General features: G+C 70.5%; 7 protein-coding genes across 7 annotated transcripts; 4 read left to right on the top strand and 3 right to left on the bottom strand.

Annotated features, from left to right (window-relative positions):
- Nucleotides 1-1952: 1952 nt before the first annotated feature.
- On the top strand, nucleotides 1953-4168 carry V1510DRAFT_403939 (adaptin N terminal region-domain-containing protein; the record flags this gene model as incomplete). The annotated part of the gene is made up of 3 exons (XM_066932194.1): nucleotides 1953-1979; nucleotides 2011-2192; nucleotides 2224-4168. The coding sequence occupies 3 exons, from the start codon at nucleotides 1953-1955 to the stop codon at nucleotides 4166-4168; spliced, it is 2154 nt and encodes a 717-aa protein (XP_066788025.1).
- A 1448-nt stretch (nucleotides 4169-5616) lies between these two features.
- Nucleotides 5617-7597, top strand: V1510DRAFT_419319 (Phosphoglucose isomerase). Its single transcript, XM_066934269.1, has 2 exons — nucleotides 5617-6395; nucleotides 6432-7597. Exons 1-2 carry the CDS (start codon nucleotides 5745-5747, stop codon nucleotides 7437-7439), a joined length of 1659 nt encoding a protein of 552 aa, XP_066788024.1. The 5' UTR covers nucleotides 5617-5744; the 3' UTR covers nucleotides 7440-7597.
- Nucleotides 7598-7693: 96 nt separating this feature from the next.
- On the top strand, nucleotides 7694-8203 carry V1510DRAFT_419317 (outer membrane protein TOM13-domain-containing protein). The gene has a single exon (XM_066934268.1). It carries the CDS (start codon nucleotides 7772-7774, stop codon nucleotides 8120-8122), a length of 351 nt encoding a protein of 116 aa, XP_066788023.1. The 5' UTR covers nucleotides 7694-7771; the 3' UTR covers nucleotides 8123-8203.
- V1510DRAFT_380315 (uncharacterized protein) lies at nucleotides 8127-9206 on the bottom strand. Its single transcript, XM_066931632.1, has 2 exons — nucleotides 8951-9206; nucleotides 8127-8920 (listed from the first exon to the last, which is right to left on the bottom strand). The coding sequence occupies exons 1-2, from the start codon at nucleotides 8967-8969 to the stop codon at nucleotides 8214-8216; spliced, it is 726 nt and encodes a 241-aa protein (XP_066788022.1). The 5' UTR covers nucleotides 8970-9206; the 3' UTR covers nucleotides 8127-8213.
- A 247-nt stretch (nucleotides 9207-9453) lies between these two features.
- V1510DRAFT_367442 (mitochondrial 18 KDa protein-domain-containing protein) lies at nucleotides 9454-10177 on the top strand (the record flags this gene model as incomplete). The annotated part of the gene is made up of 3 exons (XM_066931303.1): nucleotides 9454-9585; nucleotides 9651-9797; nucleotides 9827-10177. The coding sequence occupies 3 exons, from the start codon at nucleotides 9454-9456 to the stop codon at nucleotides 10175-10177; spliced, it is 630 nt and encodes a 209-aa protein (XP_066788021.1).
- A 302-nt stretch (nucleotides 10178-10479) lies between these two features.
- On the bottom strand, nucleotides 10480-13372 carry V1510DRAFT_354786 (uncharacterized protein; the record flags this gene model as incomplete). The annotated part of the gene is made up of 4 exons (XM_066930888.1): nucleotides 10480-11581; nucleotides 11627-11908; nucleotides 12041-13041; nucleotides 13073-13372. Coding segments are annotated over 4 exons (2685 nt in total), but the record flags the coding sequence as incomplete, so codon positions are not given.
- An 881-nt stretch (nucleotides 13373-14253) lies between these two features.
- Nucleotides 14254-16575, bottom strand: V1510DRAFT_367306 (armadillo-type protein; the record flags this gene model as incomplete). Its single annotated transcript, XM_066931299.1, has 1 exon — nucleotides 14254-16575. The coding sequence occupies one exon, from the start codon at nucleotides 16573-16575 to the stop codon at nucleotides 14254-14256; it is 2322 nt and encodes a 773-aa protein (XP_066788019.1).
- Between the last annotated feature and the right edge of the window lie 299 nt (nucleotides 16576-16874).

The raw sequence follows: 16874 nt of genomic DNA, 5'->3' as shown, positions 1-16874 counted from the left end.
TGCGCGCGGACCGGCCGATCGAGATCCCGAGCCTGGCGCCGGGCGAGCGCGCGCGCGAGGACAAACTCCGCGACCGCGCGCGCGAGTCGTCGCCGCGCCGCCGCGAGCGCCGGTACCGCGAGCGCGCGGACGTGGGCGACTTTGACCGCCGCGTGCGGTGATCTTGCTGTGTATGATATGTACAATACGAGTGACGCGTTGCTGAGCGGGCCGCGGACGCTGCGTGCGCGCCGCACGCCGTGCGGCTCACTTCCGGCCGCACCCGTGTCGGCCGCATCTGGCAGCCCCGCCTGGCCGTGCGGCCGGCGCGGCCGGGCAATTGAGCCGCGCGGCGTGCGGCTCGCGCAGCCGCACGCCGTGCGGCGCTAGGCGACGCGTCCGCAAAAACTTTTCGCGCCACGCCCACCCCAGCATCATGGCCGACCAGACCTCGACACCCCCCGGCGGGTTCGTCCTGCATCTGCCGCCGACGTCGCTGCCCGCGTCCGAGGACACGCTCGACTGCGTCTCGGACGACGACGGGCTCTTCTACGAGCCCGTCAGATCGGCCCGGGCTCTCGATCCGGTCCGGGCGGCGCCGTTGCCGGTCCTGCGGCCGGCCACGACCACCGGCCGCGGGCGGCTGCCGCCGGCGGCCGTCCGCAAGCCCCCGGCGTTCGCAGCGATTCCTCCGCCGCCGCCCGACGACGATCTGGCCAGCCAGCTGCTCGATCTGCCCGGCAGCCTCCCGGCCGGGTTCACGCGGCAGTGCCCCGACTGCGGCGCCCAGAGCCTGCGGCGCTGCCTGATCCAGGTCGACTACGCACTCATCATGTGCACGCGCAAGGACGTAAGTACCTGTGCGACCGGGACTGACGCCAGTGCACTTATCCGTTCAGTCTGCCGTCGCTTGAGCCCAACATCATCCAGGTCCCGCAGACCCAGGTCCTCGAGTACGTGCGCCGGCGCATGACCTCGATCGGGGTCGGCCAGGACACGGCGGCGCGCGTGACTGCGCGCGTCTAGCATCCGTCGGCGACGCCGACGGCCAGCCGTGGGCTGCGAGCCCACGGCCGCATCTGTCTTTAGTGAATGCAGGACGTACAGAGTCAATGCAGAGGGCCGCCAGGCGCCCCGGCAGCGGCAGACTGGTTGCTGCCGAGGCAGGCCGGCACCCGGCAGGCCGGTCGCGGGTGCGCATATAGCCGCCGCATATAGCCGCATATAGCCGCAGCGCACTGCCATCGCCCTGCTTGCCGCCACCGCACCGCCTACAGCCACCACCCTGCATACAGCCACCACCCTGCATATAGCCGCCGCCCGCACACCGCGCCGCCTGCATACAGCCACCATCCTGCATACACCCGCTGAACGCAGCTTCGGGTGTGGCCACCAGCTCGCATACACCCGCCAACTCGCATACACCCGCTCGCGCGCTCGCATACGCGCGCTGCGCCGCACATCGCCACGCTCCGTAAGCCGGGCCCACAAAGCCGGCCCCGTCGGCCCCTCGCCCCCGCGCTCAATCCGCGTGTGCCGGCCAATTGCCCGGCCGCCGTGTCAGGCGCAGCCGCCGTCGCCGTCGTAGCCCCTGGCGCCAGCAGCCGTGCTTTGTTATGGTGTCACGTCCACTCGCTAAAAGCGGGCGATCAAAAACCGTAACCCATCATCCGCGCCATCCCGCCCGACGTCCACTCGCAATCCGCGCCGCCTGTCGCAGATCCAAGAGCCGTCCATCGGGCATATGCAGAGCTAGTGGAGGCACTGCAGCGACGGCAACACCCGGCCAGACGCACGCGCGCACGCAATCCACGACGGGGCCGACCCGTCGAACAGCCATCGATCGACGCCGGCCGCAGCCGTCTCTGGCCCGGAGCGGACCCCAGCCGCTGCCAGCGCAGGCCCAAGACCCCCCGCCGTCCGGCGCATCCGTTCCGTCCGTGCCGGTCGCGTGAGCGCACCCGTCGGCCAAGATGAGCGACGCCAAGTACTTTGCCAAGGTAGGTCGCCGCGCGGGCCCGCTGACCGCAGGGCAAAGCGGCCGAGCTCAAGCTCGAGCTCGTCTCGGACAAGCGCGACAAGAACTACGCGCGCAAGCGCACGGCGCTCAAGAAGATCGTGGCCAACATGACGATGAACAATAACGAGATGGTCACGCTGTTCCCGGACATCATCCAGTGCATGGTCATCGACAACATGGAGATCAAGAAGATGTAGGTGGCGGCGCGGGCGCGCTGACGGCAGGTGCTTTCTCTACCTGATCAACTACAGCCGGGTGAAGCCGGAGATGGCCACGCGCGCGCTGCCGACGCTGCTCGAGGACCTCGGGGACCGGTCGCCGCTGATGCGGGCGCTGGCGCTGCGGACGATCTCGTGCGTGCCCGTGGCGGCGTTCGTCAAGGCCGCGCTGGGCCCGCTGCGCCAGCTGCTGGAGGACACGGACCCGTACGTGCGCAAGACGGCCGTGTACGCCGTGGCCAAGCTGTGGCACCACGACCGGCGGCTGGTCGAGGACGCCGGGGTGATCGACCAGGTCAACCGGCTGCTGGTCGACAGCAACCCGACGGTGGTGTCGGCCGCGCTGGCGTCGCTGGTGGACATCACGAGCAAGTCCGAGGGCATGAAGCTCACGGTGGACCACCGCAACGCCAGCAAGCTGGTGCAGATCCTGCCCGACTGCAACGAGTGGTCGCAGACGTACATCCTGCAGGCGCTGACGGCGTACACGCCGCAGGACTCGAACGACGCGCTGATCATGGCCGAGCGGCTGACGCCGCGGCTGCAGCACTCGAACTCGGCGGTCGTGCTCGGCACGATCCGCGTGATCCTGTACCTGTCGCGGTACATCTCGGACGCGGACGAGATCCGGTCGCTGGTCAAGCGGTTCGGGCCGCCGCTGGTGACGCTGCTGTCCAAGCCGTACGAGATCCAGTACGTGACGCTGCGCAACTGCTTCCTGATCCTGCAGGAGCACCCGGAGGTGCTCCAGCACGAGATCCGCGTCTTCTTCTGCAAGTACAACGACCCGATCTACGTCAAGGTCACCAAGCTCGAGATCATCTTCCTGCTCGCGACCGAGCACAACATCGGCGCCGTGCTGCGCGAGGTCAAGGATTACTCGTCCGAGATCGACGTGCAGTTCGCGCGCAAGGCCGTGCGCGCGATCGGCAAGCTGGCGATCAAGATCGAGACGGCCGCGCAGCGCTGCATCGACGCGCTGCTCGAGCTCGTGGCCACGCGCGTGTCGTACATCGTCCAGGAGGCCACGGTGGTCATCAAGAACATCTTCCGCCGGTACCCGAACCGGTACGAGGGCATCATCTCGGTGCTGTGCCAGAACCTGGACTCGCTCGACGAGCCCGAGGCCAAGGCCGCCATGATCTGGATCATCGGCCAGTACGCCGACCGCATCGACAACTCGGACGAGCTGCTCGACGACTTCCTGTTCACGTTCAAGGACGAGACCATTGAGGTCCAGCTGGCGCTGCTGACGGCGACGGTGAAGCTGTTTGTGCTGCGCCCGTCCAAGGGCCAGGAGCTCGTGCCCAAGGTCCTGCGCTGGGCGACCGAGGAGACCGACAACCCGGACCTGCGCGACCGCGGCTACATGTACTGGCGGCTGCTGTCGACGTCGGCCACGAACGCGGACCTGACACGCGAGATCATCATGGGCCACAAGCCGCCGATCTCGGTGGAATCCGACCGGCTCGACGACCGCACGCTCGAGGAGATGACGCTCAACCTGGGCTCGCTCGCGGCGGTCTACATGAAGCCGGCGAACCAGATCTTCAAGGGCGCCAAGACGCGGCACCTGGACGACTCGCCGGCGCTGCGCCGGCGGCCGTCCGTCTACAGCTCGTCTGTGTCGTCGCCGACGTCGACCAGCACGAGCGAGTACTTTGCGCCGGGGCTGGCCCGCCAGCGCTCGTTTCTGCAGATGCAGCCGGCCAACACGCTGGCCATGCGGCCGTCGCTGGGATCGCTCAACTCGAGCGGGCCGACGACGGCGAGCAGCTACACGAACGGGTCGTCGGCGTCGGCCGGCAACAGCAACGGCCACGGCAACGAGGGCTACTTTGACATGCGGCACTTCAACGCGGTCGAGGCGGACCCGATCAACACGCCGGCGTTTGTGAACCCGACCGCACGGTCGCTGTACCCGTCGAACGACGAGGATCTTTTGTGGTAGTAATAGATTGAGCATCGGAAAGACGCGGGGCGGGGCAAGGCAAGGCCGGACGGGCGCGGGCCGCGGCGGGGGGTGTACCCGCGGGGCCGGGTCCAGGCGCGCGGATGCGCGGGGTCGGGGGCGCGGGGTCGGACCCGCGCCGGATGGTGCCGGGGTCGTACCCGCGCGGGCGCGGCCGCGCGGGGCGGCGGGCGCGGGGGGCACCGCAGGACGCGCTGGCCGGCGGTGGCACCCGGCAGCCGCGGGTAGCACCCGGCAGGCCGGTGGTACCCGTGCGGCGGCGGTACCCGCCTGCGCGTGACAGGTGACACCCGGGCGGCCGCCGCGCGGCCGCGGGCCCGGGACCCCCACCGCGCCGCTACCCGACTCGGGCCGACCCGTCGGCGATAGCGCCCGTGCGGCGGCCAGGGCCCGCCAGGCCTGGCACGCGGCGGCCGTCAGCGGACACCCCCCACGCGCCGCCTGCGGCGGCTAGGCTCGGCTGTGTGGCTGTGTGTGGCCGTGCGTGAGGCGGTCGGCAGGCTGCCAGCCGTCCACGTCGGATGGCCGCCTCGGCCGCAGCGTCTGGCCGGCGCGCCCGGGCCCGGCAGGCCCAGAACCGGCCGGGCCGGCGCCGCGGTGTCGTCAGCGCGTCGGTCCCGTGCTCAAGCCACCAGTCCGGACAGCCCGGGCAGGCCGGGCTGTCCGGGCTGTCCGGGCAAACGTCCGCGGCGGCCCGGGACGGCCCGCCACAGCGGGCGCCACGCCGCCGGTGGCGCGCCGCAGCCAGCCAGCCACCGCGGCCAGCCATCGCGCCACCGCGCGCGTCGCACCAGCACGGTGGACCTGGATCCACCCGGCCGGCTCCGCGTCGCCCTCGCCGTGGATCCCGGCCGGCCGTCGTCGCCCCGCCGGCCGTCTTCCGGACGTCCGCCGGCGGCCGCCAGCGGGGCGCGCCACAGCGCCGCACGCGCCACAGGACCAGCCACGGCCCGCTAGCAGCACCCGCCGACCCCCGGCCCCCAAACCCACCGCACCCGCAGGCGCCCTAGCCCGTCCAGGCAGCCCGCCTGCCGGTCTCGGCCCCAGCGCGCTCACCCGCCGTGCATAGCCTACCAATATCGGCTAATTGTCCGCGCGCCGCCGGCTATGCTACTGTCCCGGGACGGGCTCTCGCGGCCGTGGCTTGTGCCGTGGCGGCCGCCTGGCAGATCAGAGTTGCCGGACCATGGTCCACCGAACGGCTTCCAATTCGTTCTACCGTCCACGGCCGCGTCCCGTGCCCTTTTGTTGAGGCAATTTTTGGGATAGGTGTATCCACACCTGCGCGACATTTGCAGCGAGCCGGCCAAGGCGTGGCGCGCTTAGTCAGACCGCGCAAAGGAGCTAGCACCCGGCTTAAGTAATTCGGCCGGCGATGTTTTGTATATATACTCACGGCCGTGACAATCCTCCGCCCAAAGTGTACCCAGGCAGATTCTACCATCGGCCATCGTCTTTTCGCCCGCCTCCGCGCTGATATCGAGGGTTCGGTATCATCCATAGTCTAGGCATCTTATCGGTGCTCGCAGCAGTCAATTGGCTCCCCCCGCTCGCCATGTCTTTCTCGTCGTTCTCGCAGGCCACGGACCTGCCGTCGTGGTCGGCGCTCCAGGAGGCCTACGACACCGTGGGCAAGTCGCTCGTCGTCAAGGAGCTGTTCAAGGAGGACCCCAAGCGCTTCGAGAAGCTGAGCCGCACGTTCACCAACTACGACGGCTCGGAGATCCTGTTTGATTTCTCCAAGAACATCATCAACGACGACATCCTGGCGCTGCTCGTGCAGCTGGCCAAGGACGCCAAGATCGAGGACCTCCGCACCGCGTTCTTCGCGGGCGAGAAGATCAACTTCACCGAGCAGCGCGCCGTGTACCACATGGCGCTGCGCAACGTCTCGGGCAAGGTGATGGAGGTCGACGGCAAGGACGTGACGCCCGAGGTCCACGCGGTGCTCAAGCACATGAAGGAGTTCTCGGAGCAGGTCCGGTCGGGCGAGTGGAAGGGCTACACGGGCAAGGCCATCAAGTCGATCGTCAACATCGGCATCGGCGGCTCGGACCTGGGCCCGGTCATGGTCACCGAGGCGCTGAAGGCGTACTCGAAGCGCGACATGGACGTGCACTTTGTGTCCAACATCGACGGCACGCACATTGCCGAGATCCTGCGCGCGGTCGACCCCGAGACGACGCTGTTCCTGGTCGCGTCCAAGGTAAGTTTTGTGGCCCGCGGGCGGCGCTGACGGCAGACCTTCACCACGGCCGAGACGTGCACGAACGCCAACACGGCCAAGGCGTGGTTCCTCGAGGCCGCCAAGGACCCGGCGCACATCGCCAAGCACTTTGCTGCGCTGTCGACCAACGCCGAGGAGGTCGCCAAGTTCGGCATCGACACCAAGAACATGTTCGGCTTCGAGAGCTGGGTCGGCGGCCGCTACTCGGTGTGGTCGGCCATCGGCCTCTCGGTGGTGCTCTACATCGGCTACGAGAACTTCGAGGCGTTCCTCAAGGGCGCCGAGGCCATGGACAAGCACTTCACCGAGACGCCGCTGGAGGACAACATCCCGGTGCTCGGCGGCCTGCTGTCGGTGTGGTACAACAACTTCTTCGGCGCGCAGACGCACCTCATCGCGCCGTTCGACCAGTACCTGCACCGCTTCCCGGCGTACCTGCAGCAGCTGTTCATGGAGTCGAACGGCAAGTACATCAACCGCGGCAACGAGGTCGTCAAGTACTCGACCGGCGCGATCATCTTCGGCGAGCCCGCGACCAACTCGCAGCACTCGTTCTTCCAGCTCATCCACCAGGGCACGAAGCTGATCCCGGCGGACTTCATCATGGCCGCGCAGTCGCAGAACCCGATCGAGGGCAACCTGCACCAGCGCATGCTGGCGTCGAACTACTTTGCGCAGGCCGAGGCGCTCATGGTCGGCAAGACCGAGGAGCAGGTCAAGGCCGAGGGCAACCCCGAGGACCTGGTGCCGCACAAGGTCTTCCAGGGCAACCGTCCGACGACGAGCATCCTGGCGCAGAAGATCACGCCGGCCGCGCTGGGCGCGTTGATTGCGTACTACGAGCACTTCACCTTCACCGAGGGCGCCATCTGGAACATCAACTCGTTCGACCAGTTCGGCGTCGAGCTCGGCAAGGTCCTGGCCAAGTCGATCGGCAAGGAGCTGGACGTGGCGGACGCCGTGTCGAGCCACGACGGCTCGACCAACAGCCTGATCAACCAGTTCAAGCAGTGGCACGCGTAGGGCCGGCGGCCGGGCCGTCTGTAGCTAGCGTCTGACGATTTTGTACTCTACGATTAATGAAACGAAGCCATCATCTGACCGGGGTGCGCGTACGGCGGGGCCGGGCACCGCCACAGGCGCCCCCCACGGCGGGCGGCGGGCGTCCGGGCACGGAGCCGACGGGGGGCGCGCCGCACGGCGTGCGGCTCGTGCGGCGGGCGTCCGGCACGGAGCCGACGCGGGGCAGGCGCCGCACGGCGTGCGGCGCGCCCGGCCCGCCCGGGCCCTAACCCACGCACGCCCGCCTGCCGCCGCCATCACCGCGCGAGCCTTCTTCCGGCACACACTCGACGATGGCGGACCTGGTGGACGCAACAGTGGCGGACGCCATCCGCGAAACGGTGCAGACGACGGGATCGGAGGCCGTGGCCACCGGCGGCCTCGCCGACGCGGACGCGTTCGTGCCCGACGACGGCGACAGCGACGCCGGCACCGACGCCGCCGTGGCCACGCCCACGCAGCGCGCGCTCGGCATGCTGCGCACGACGCTGATCAACCTCGTGCTGCCGTTCATCAACGGGCTCATGCTCGGCTTCGGCGAGATCCTCGCGCACGAGGTCGGCTTCCGCTGGGGCTGGAGCGGCGCGCGCGTGTACCCGTTCCAGCGCAACTTTGCGCGGCCGGGCGGCGTCAAGCGCGAGTAGTGTACATAGGGCGGGGCCCATAGGCATGTCGGCGTGAATTAATGACCCAAGATAACTCCAAAAGACTACTTGACAAAACAGTGTACAGCCGCTAGTACGCGGCGGCGACGTCCGCGGCCGGGTCGCGGTGCGGCGCCGGGCCCGGCGGCCGCCGCCCGAGGTGCTTGAACTTGCCGATCACGAGGTCGACGTCCTTGCGCGCGTTGATGCTCACGCCGCCGCCGTCCAGGATCTCCTGCATGGCGCCGTCGCAGTCGTCGCGGCCGTACTCGATGCGCGACCGCCGGAAGACGTTCTCGTCCTGCTTGATGCGCCGGAGCGCCTCGGCCGCGTCCACCGCGCGGCAGAACGACACCCACCCGCACTTGCGGTCCCAGACGATCTTGACGTACTCGATCACGCCGTAGCGCTCAAACATGTCCGACACCACCCGGGCGTTCATGTCCGTCGGGATCCCGCCGAGGTACAGCTTGCGCGACACGTTGGTCTGCCCGGCGATGAACGGCGGCACCGCGTGGGCGGCGGGCCGCAGCTCCAGCTTGACTGCAAAGTCGTTGATGAAGAGCGTGCCCTGCGCGGCCATCCAGTCCATGTACGCCTCGGCGTCCTTGGCCTGCATGAAGTGCACGGCGAACGTGCCCGAGACCGCGTCGTAGTGCGTGTACTCGAGCTTGCCGCCGCGCACGAGCGAGTGCAGCAGCGCGAGGTGCACCTCGGCCTCGGGCGGCAGGTTCGACATGACGACCGTGCGGTACGCGCCGGCGCCGGCGCCGGCCTTGGCCTCGGGCGACTTGTCGTCTGGCGTTAGCGGGCCGGGGAGAGACGTACCCGGATATGCGTAGCTCATCGATCTGGGGGGGGACGCTCGGGACGCGCGTGCCAGATGTGTCGGGGCGTGCGGGCGGCCGGTCAGGACTGGTGCGGTCAGTAACGGTGAGATGTTACCCGGCCGTGATCGCCTGCGCCACCCGCGGTGGCCAGCGGCGTGCCTGCAGGACCCGCGCGGTGGCGGTGCACGCGGTGGCGGTGCACGCTGCCCGCAGGCCTCCTCGACGGACTCGCCGCCGGAGGCTCACCGACGGACGTGCCTCCGGCGGCGACTCCGTCGAGGGTAGGCCCTGCGGGCAGCCAGGCCGACGCGAGCCTCCGGCGGCGACTCCGTCGAGGTGGTGCCTGCGGCAGACGAGCTGCCAGCTCCGCGCCGCCGCACGGCGTGCGGCTCGCGCTCTGCGCCGCACGGCGTGCGGCGCGAACTGTGCCTGGCCGGAAGCGTGTCGGTTACCCGGCCGCGCACTTAAGATCGCCGCCGGCTGCTGCGGAACCGCACCACCATGACTATCAAGGACATCGAGAACAGCGTCGAGAAGAAGGCCGAGGCCCTGGCCGACCGCGTCGCAGACGGCGAGGCCGGCGAGTCCACAGACACGTCGCTCCGGTACGCCGCGTACGCCACGCGACTGAGGGTAAGCGCGCATCCAGCGGCTCTAACAGGCAGACGGTAAGTCCGTGACCGGCCCGGCTGACGCAGATCGTGATGGCCACGCAGCGGTACGTCGCGTACACGTCCGACATCGGCGAGTCGTTCCGGCCGGTGGTCAACCCCAAGGCGGTGTCGGCCGCGTACGCGATCTCGTGGACGTACATCCTCGGCGACGTCGCCTACGAGGGCTACAAGGTACGTCTCTGGCGGGCGCGCTGACGCAGGCCCGGCTGCACCAGCAGGAGTACGCCGCGGCGGTGGCCGCGGACCCCGCGGCCGCGGCGCAGGCCGCGCCGGACGACTGGCGGCTGGTCACGCTCGAGCGCGGGATCTTCCAGTCGATCGCGTCCATGGGCCTGCCCGCGTTCACGATCCACTCGACGGTGCGGTACACGGGCCAGGCGCTCAAGAACGCCAAGAACGTGCGGCTGCGGGCGTACGGCCCGGTGGCGGCCGGGCTGGCGGTGGTGCCCGCGCTGCCGTACCTGTTCGACGAGCCGGTCGAGGAGGCCGTGTCGTGGCTGTTCACACGCGCCAAGGCGGCCTACGCGGCGTCGGTCAAGGACGAGCTGTAGGCCGCGGGCGCCGGTCTCCCCTCTATATGAAACGAATCCATTGGCGTGCGCCGATCATATAAAAACAGCCATTTTTCTCTTTTTTATCGCTTTTTTCTTTTCTCGAGAGGAGCTCAGTCGGACGACGCCGACGACTGCGGGGCCATGGGCACCGGCGAGCCCGCCGGCACGTGGCCGTTGTAGCGGTGCGGGCCGTGGGTGGCGCCCTGCGGCGGCAGCGGGCTGCCGGTCGTGGGCAGCACCATGCCCGGGGCGACCGGCACCGGCGACGGCGCGCCGGGCGGGCCGCGCATCATGACCGGCTGCGGCTGGCCGTAGTAGCCGCTCTGGAAGCCCTGCTGGGACGCGCTGGGGACCATCATGGCCGCGTGCGCGTTGCGGCCGGGCGAGGGGAAGCCCTGGCCGGAGCTGGCGGGCGGCTGCGGCATGTACTGGCCGGGGAACTGCTGGTGCGGCAGGAACTGCTGGGGCATGGTGCCGATGAACCCGGGCGTCATGCCCGGCCGCGTGGCGTAGGGGTACTGCTGCGCGTACTGCTGCTGCGCGTACATGAAGTTCATGTTGAACGGCACCATCTGCGGCGCCATGCTGGGCGACATGGCCGGCGGCGACGACGGCATCAGCGGCCGGATCTGGTCGTCGAAGTGCGCGGCGGGGACCGGGAACGGCTGGGGGAGCCCGCTGGACGCCATGGGCGACGACGAGCCCGGCGCCATGGCCACGTTGCCGCCGCGCGGCGAGAAGACGGGCATGGGCGTGCCCGGCAGCGGCAGCCCGTAGATCCGCTGGAACTCGGCCTGGTCGGGCTGGACGAAGAGCTCGGCGTACGGCTTGGCGTCGGCGTACGTCCACGTGGGCGGGCACGCGTAGGCCTTGGAGATCACGAAGGGCTCGGCGCCCTTGTACGCGGCCTTGGCGCGCACGAACGGGTTGAACCCGGCCTTGATCTTCTTGCGGGGCTGGGGGGGGACGCTGCGGGCGCTGGCGAAGAAGGCCGAGGGCGAGGCCGAGCGCGAGCTGGACTTGCTGGCGGCGCGGGCGGGCGGCGCGGCGGGCGCGGGCGCCGGGGGGGGCGCCGCCGCCGCCGGCGCGGGCTTGGCCGCCGCCTTCGCCGCCGGCGCCGGGCTCGGCGTCTCCCCGAACGTCGGCGTGAACGTCGCCGCCGCCGGGTTCGGCTTGAACTCGTGCGCGTTGATGTTCAGCCGCTTCGGCGAGCCGGCGTCCTTCCGCACGACCGCCGGCAGCGGCGTCGGCGACGGCGCCTCCGCCGGGCCCTCGCGGCCCTGCAGCCCCTGCAGGCGCGCGCTCAGGCCCTGCCCCGGCGGCGGCTGGCTCGTCCGCGCCGCCGCCTGCCGCCGCTGCTTGTGCAGCGTCGCGTTCGGGATCTCGGCCGACGTCGGCGCGCTCGAGTCGGCCGACGCCGTCGCCGGCGTCTGCGCAATCGCCGACGGCGACACCGGCTGCTTCCCGTTCGGCTGCTTGGCGTTCTGGGCCGACTTCTGGATGATCTCGTCCTGCTTGCTCTTGTCCTTGGCCAGGATCGGCACCAGGTCCATCGGCACCGGCGTGTTGAGCTTGAACGACTGCGAGAACTCCATGAGGTCGTGCAGCCGGCCGTCCTTCTCCTTCTTGTAGATCTCCATCTTCTTCTGCATGAGCCGCTCCTTCTCGCCGTAGACAAACTGCTTGAACGTCGAGTTGAGCGCCTGCTCGATCTCGGGCGACTTCTGGCTCTTGAGCTTGGCCGCGCCGCCGGACTTGATGTTCTCGAAGATGGAGGGCTTGGCGTCCTTGGCCGAGACCGGCGTCGTGACCGCGGCCGACGTCGGCGCCGAGGCCGAGATGGCGGGGTGGGATGCAGACGGGGAGCCGGCGCGCGGCGCGGATGCAGGGGAGGACGGCGTGTGCGCGGCGGCCGGCGTGAACGGCGTGGCCGCCGCGGCCCGGGCCGGCAGCTCGTCCTTGCGGCCCGGCGTGGTGGCGCTGGCGGGCAGCGAGTACGCGCCGGGGTTGGCCGGCCTGAACGGCGCGGCCGCGGCCGACGGCTTCTTGGACTCGGGCTTCTTGATCTGGCTCATGATGATGGCCGAGTCGAGCTGGGACGCCGGCGTGGCCTCGTGGCTCTGCTGGAGGTGCTGGTGGTGGCGGTGCTGGTCGGCCATCTTCTGGCGCACGGCCGGCGGCGCGTACTTGCTGGCCACCGGCAGGTTGAGCGCCTGCTTGACCGACCGCGCCACGCCCGAGTACTTGTCCTCCTCGTCCACGCCCGAGTCGTCGATGGCCGCGTTGCGCTCCTCGGCCAGGTGGATGTTGCCGCCGTGGGCCGAGCTCTCGATCTCGCGCGCGATGCGCTCGGCCGCGGCCTCGCGCTGCTTGTAGAGCGGGTGCGAGCGGTCGAGCTTGGTGGTGTAGAGGTCCTCGTCGAAGCTGGACTGGACGCCGAACTTGGCCTCGTTGACCGCGAACTGGTCCCAGGCCTCGTGCGGGTTGCCCAGGGAGAGGTCCTCGAGCGCCTGGCCGGCGTCGCCGTCGTCCGGCCGCCACGGCTGCAGCTCGCGCGGCGCGGCGGCCTCGGCGTTGCCGCGCGAGATGTCCGTGTCGGTCTTGAAGCCGACGGCCGCGTTGGGCGCGACCGAGACGTTCACGGCCAGGATCTCGATGTCGAGCAGGTCCTTGGGGGGGATCACGAGCGTGCCAAAGACCTTGGCGCCGTCGTCGCCGTCGGCCGCGGGGTCGTCGCCCCACGCCGGCGAGATCCGCTTGGCGAACCGCAGCGCCACGCCCAGGTCCGACTGCGTGTTGGCCGACGACAGCACGCCGGCGAACCGCGCGCCCGACTTGACCGTCACGACCACGTTCGAGCCCTGGCGTCAGCGCGCCCGCCCGTCCACTTACCACCGACCGGATCAGCAGGTACAGCAGCCGGTCGTACATGTGCCGGTCCGCCGTGTCGCCCTCGGACGGCGACCCCGGCCGCGGGCCCGCGCCCGCGTTCTTGTGGTACGCGTTCGGCGGCGCCATCCCGCCGTGGCTCCACGGCTTGCTGCTCCGCCGCTGGCCCGCGTATTGTCCCTCGTTCGGCCCCGTCCGCCGCGACGACGCCGCCCGCGGCGGCACGTTGCGGTACCCGCCGCCGGCGCCCGCCGCGCCGGCCGCCGCCGGCGCGCCCGGCGTGTGGCCCGCGCTGGACGCGGCCACGCCGGCGTTGTTGAGCGAGGTCGTCATCTGCGTGCGCCCTGCGGTCAGCGGGCAATTGCGCGCACGCACCCTGGGCCCTGCGATCAGCCCGCGCGGCCGTCCACGGCTCCGGGCGGTCTGGGGGCTCGCGCGAAGCGCGCTGGCCTGCGCGCTCGTGCGTGTGCTGCGCTGCGGCTGCGTGGCCGAGCTGCTTGTCAGCGGGATCCCGCGCCGCGCCCGCGCCACCTACCGCTGATCCTCTGGCTGCCGCGCGTCTGCGGCCTGCGGATCGATCGCCGATGGTCTGGCACCGGCCGGGGGCTGGCTGCCGCTGTTCGCTGCCTGTCGCAGGCACCGGCTCAAACTCGCCGGAAACTGCCTCCACAACACGCGCCGCTGCCGAATACTCAAGCGACGCCTGCGCGATCGATTTCAGTGCTCCTCAGCCCAAACACCGGCGTCGACTGCCCGCAAACAAGAAAAAGCGCCAGGTGCCTTTTTCTCGTGTGTATAGAAGAAAAAGTGGTGATGATGATGAGGGCGGTTTGGTTGCGATGTGCGCTGGGGAGCAAGTGGCACGCACGTGGCTGGATGGGGCATAAGCGCGGGAGGGTTTGGTGCCTAGCGGCGGCAGCTGCGCCAACGCTGTGACAGATATGGCGCAGCGCGCGCGCCGCGCCCGCGCGAGCAGGAACGGGCTGGAAGGATGAGAGGTAACGGTTGTTGCCGTGGCAACGGCGCGGGCTGGGGCCGGCGCGCGCCGCGGGGCGCGCGGCGCCCCAGCCGCACGGCGTGCGGCTCGTGCGGCTCGTGCGGCGCGTGCGGCTCGTGCGGCTCGTGCGGCGCGTGCGGCGCGTGCGGCGCGTGCGGCTCCGCCGCCTGTCTGCTTCTATTCTACACTACCAGCTGTCGCCCCAGCCGTCGTCGTCGCCGGCGCCGGCGTCGGCAAAGAAGTTCGACTCCTTCTTCTCCTTGTGGGCCGCGATCGACGTGATCTTCTTGCCGGCGGCCACGCGCGGCCGCGGCCGGGCGGCCGGTGCCGCCGCCGACAGCGTGCGCGCCGGCGTGGACGCGCGCGCCGGCGGCGACGCGGCCGCGCGCGCCGGCGCCACCGGCGCCACCGGCACCGCCGGCACCGCCGGCGCCGCAGGCGCCGCAGGCGCCGGGTCGAACCCGGCCCAGTCGTCGCCGTCGTCGCCAAAGCCGCCGTCGCCGTCCAGATCGTCCACGCCCCAGCCAAAGTCGTCCGCCGGCGCGTCGTCCACGGCCCCGAACTTGGCCTTCGGCGCCACCGACGACGCCGACGACGACGGCCGCGTCGCCGTGCTCGTCGGCGTCAGCGTCGCCGACGGCCGTGTCGACGCCGTGTCGCTCGACGGCCGCGCCATCGGCACCGACGCCCCCAGCTGCTGCATCTGGCCGCGCTCGTCGTCCACGCCCAGGTGCTTCGTGAAGCCCGACATGGCCCAGCCCGCCCACCCCCCGTCTTCCGACCTCGGCGTGGCCGTGCCCGCCGTCGGCGCCGGCGACGCCGACGGCGACGGCAGCGGCTGCGAGTTGGCGTCCGGCATGGTCGCCTGGTGCGCCTGCACCTTGTGCAGGTAGACCTCGAACGTCTTGTTGGCCTGGGTGCGGACCATCTTCTCCTTGTCCAGCAGGCTGCCGCACAGCGCCGGCAGAATCTTGGTGCAGCAGTCGTCGGCCGAGAACACGTCGACGGTGGCGGCGAGCGCCATCAGCGCCGCGTTGCGCGCGTGCACAAACGGGTCGCGCAGCGAGCGCGTGAACGCCGTGGTCAGCACGCGGCCCCGCGTGTGCGGGCCCAGGTTGTTGGCGATCTTGCCCAGGCAGATGGTCGTGTTGGTCCGGATGCCCGGCTGCTCGTCGTTCTGGGTCTTGGCCAGCGCCCGCAGCAGGTCGTTGTTGATGCTGCGGTCCGAGAGCTTGGGGATGATGACCAGCACGGCCTTGACCGACTGCTCGCGCACGGCGGGCGCGATGTCGGTGAAGCCCGTGACCATGTCCGGGAAGACCTTGTCGTTGACGGTCTTGTTCGGCAGCAGGTCGACGTACTTGGGCAGCGCGTCCAGCAGCGCGATCCGGATCGCGCGGTCCGGCGACGAGAACATCTTGACGATCGTCGGCGTGACCATGGCCGCGTAGTCCTCGGCCGACAGGTCCTGCGCGATCTCGAGCAGCACCGTCAGCACCTTGGGGCCGCCGCCGCTGAACTCGAAGCACCGCACGAGCTCCGGCAGCACGCGCAGGACGAGGTACCCCGGCGGAAACTTGGCCCGCGACCGCTGGAGCTCCTTCAGAAACACCTCGCGCTCGTACTCGGACTTGACCGCCAGGCTCTCGACCGTCTCCGACAGCGCGATCATGCCCGAGTGGAAGAACCCGCCGTCGTTGCGGCCGGCGTCCAGGAACTGCTTGACCGTCGCGCGCGACCGCGCGTCCGCGCTCACCAGCCGCCTGAACGCGCCGAACATGTCCGCCGGGATCTGGCGCTTCATGGACGACTGCAGCTGCTCCGGCTTGGTCAGCGCGCCGTTGAAGACCTCGTAGACCAGCGCGCCCAGGCCCCACGCGTCCACGACCTGCGGCTGCTTGCGCAGCGCCTCCCACCCGCCCTTGCCGACCTCGGGCGGCGCGTACTTGGCCGCGTCCGGCACCAGCCCGCCGAACGTGTACAGCACCGGGCTCTCGTCCGCGGCCGCCGTCGTCAGCTCGAACCCCGACAGCCGCCACTCGCCCGAGTCCGCCACCAGCACCGACGACATCCGCACGTTGCCGTGCACCGCCCCGGCGTCCACGTTGACCAGCTTCAGCGTCTTGGTCACCGCGTAGAGGCCCCACCGCAGCGCGTCCGCGGTCATCGACTCGGCGTGCGCGGCAATGTCCAGCGGCGTGACGTGCTCTGTCGCCACCATGATCGCCGACTCGCTCTCGAACGTGTCCAGCACCTTGACGACGCCGGGGAACTTGAGCGTGCGCAGCTTGCGCACCGCGTTGCGGGCCAGCGGCACCCGCCCGTGGTTGGCCTCGGCGTCAAACACAAACACCGAGCACGCCGAGTTGTCCGACCGCCGCACCGCGTTGTAGAGTGTCCAGATCGTGTCGTTGCGGAACTCCACACGGTCCCCGGTGGTGTACGGGAACGCCGCCGACGAGTTGGCCTTGGCGGCAATCGACGTGATGGCCGATTTGAAAAAGTCCATGTTCTGCCGTTAGCACGCTCTTCGGGCGCCGTGATCTGTGTGCGCGCAGAGCCGCCGGCTGCGCTGCGGGCCGCGATCGCGTCGTAGGCATATAGCCGCAGCCGTCAGATCTGCCCGCAGGGCACCACCCTCGACGGAGTCGCCGCCGGAGGCTGCCTGCACTCGAACGAGCCTCCGGCGGGGGGGGGGGGGGGGGGGGGGGGGGGGCGGGGGGGGGGCGGGGGGGCGGGCGCCGGGCCCGCGGCGGGGCCCGCCCCCCCCCCCCCCGCCCCCCCGGAGACCCGCCGGCCGACACGACC

The sequence above is a fragment of the Dipodascopsis tothii genome (genome assembly GCF_038497935.1).
Source record: "Dipodascopsis tothii strain CBS 759.85 unplaced genomic scaffold V1510scaffold_22, whole genome shotgun sequence".
Classification (NCBI taxonomy): domain Eukaryota; kingdom Fungi; phylum Ascomycota; class Lipomycetes; order Lipomycetales; family Lipomycetaceae; genus Neoaidaea; species Neoaidaea tothii.
The sequence above is the reverse complement of the archived record's forward strand: the minus strand, read 5'-3'. Positions and strand labels throughout refer to the sequence as shown.

Bases quoted from the DNA above. Each gene is read 5' to 3' on its own strand.
- V1510DRAFT_419319 (XM_066934269.1), top strand. From the start codon at position 5,745: ATGTCTTTCTCGTCGTTCTCGCAGGCCACGGACCTGCCGTCGTGGTCG. The intron at 6,396-6,431 runs GTAAGTTTTGTG...CGCTGACGGCAG, and splicing joins TGTTCCTGGTCGCGTCCAAG to ACCTTCACCACGGCCGAGAC.
- V1510DRAFT_419317 (XM_066934268.1), top strand. From the start codon at position 7,772: ATGGCGGACCTGGTGGACGCAACAGTGGCGGACGCCATCCGCGAAACG.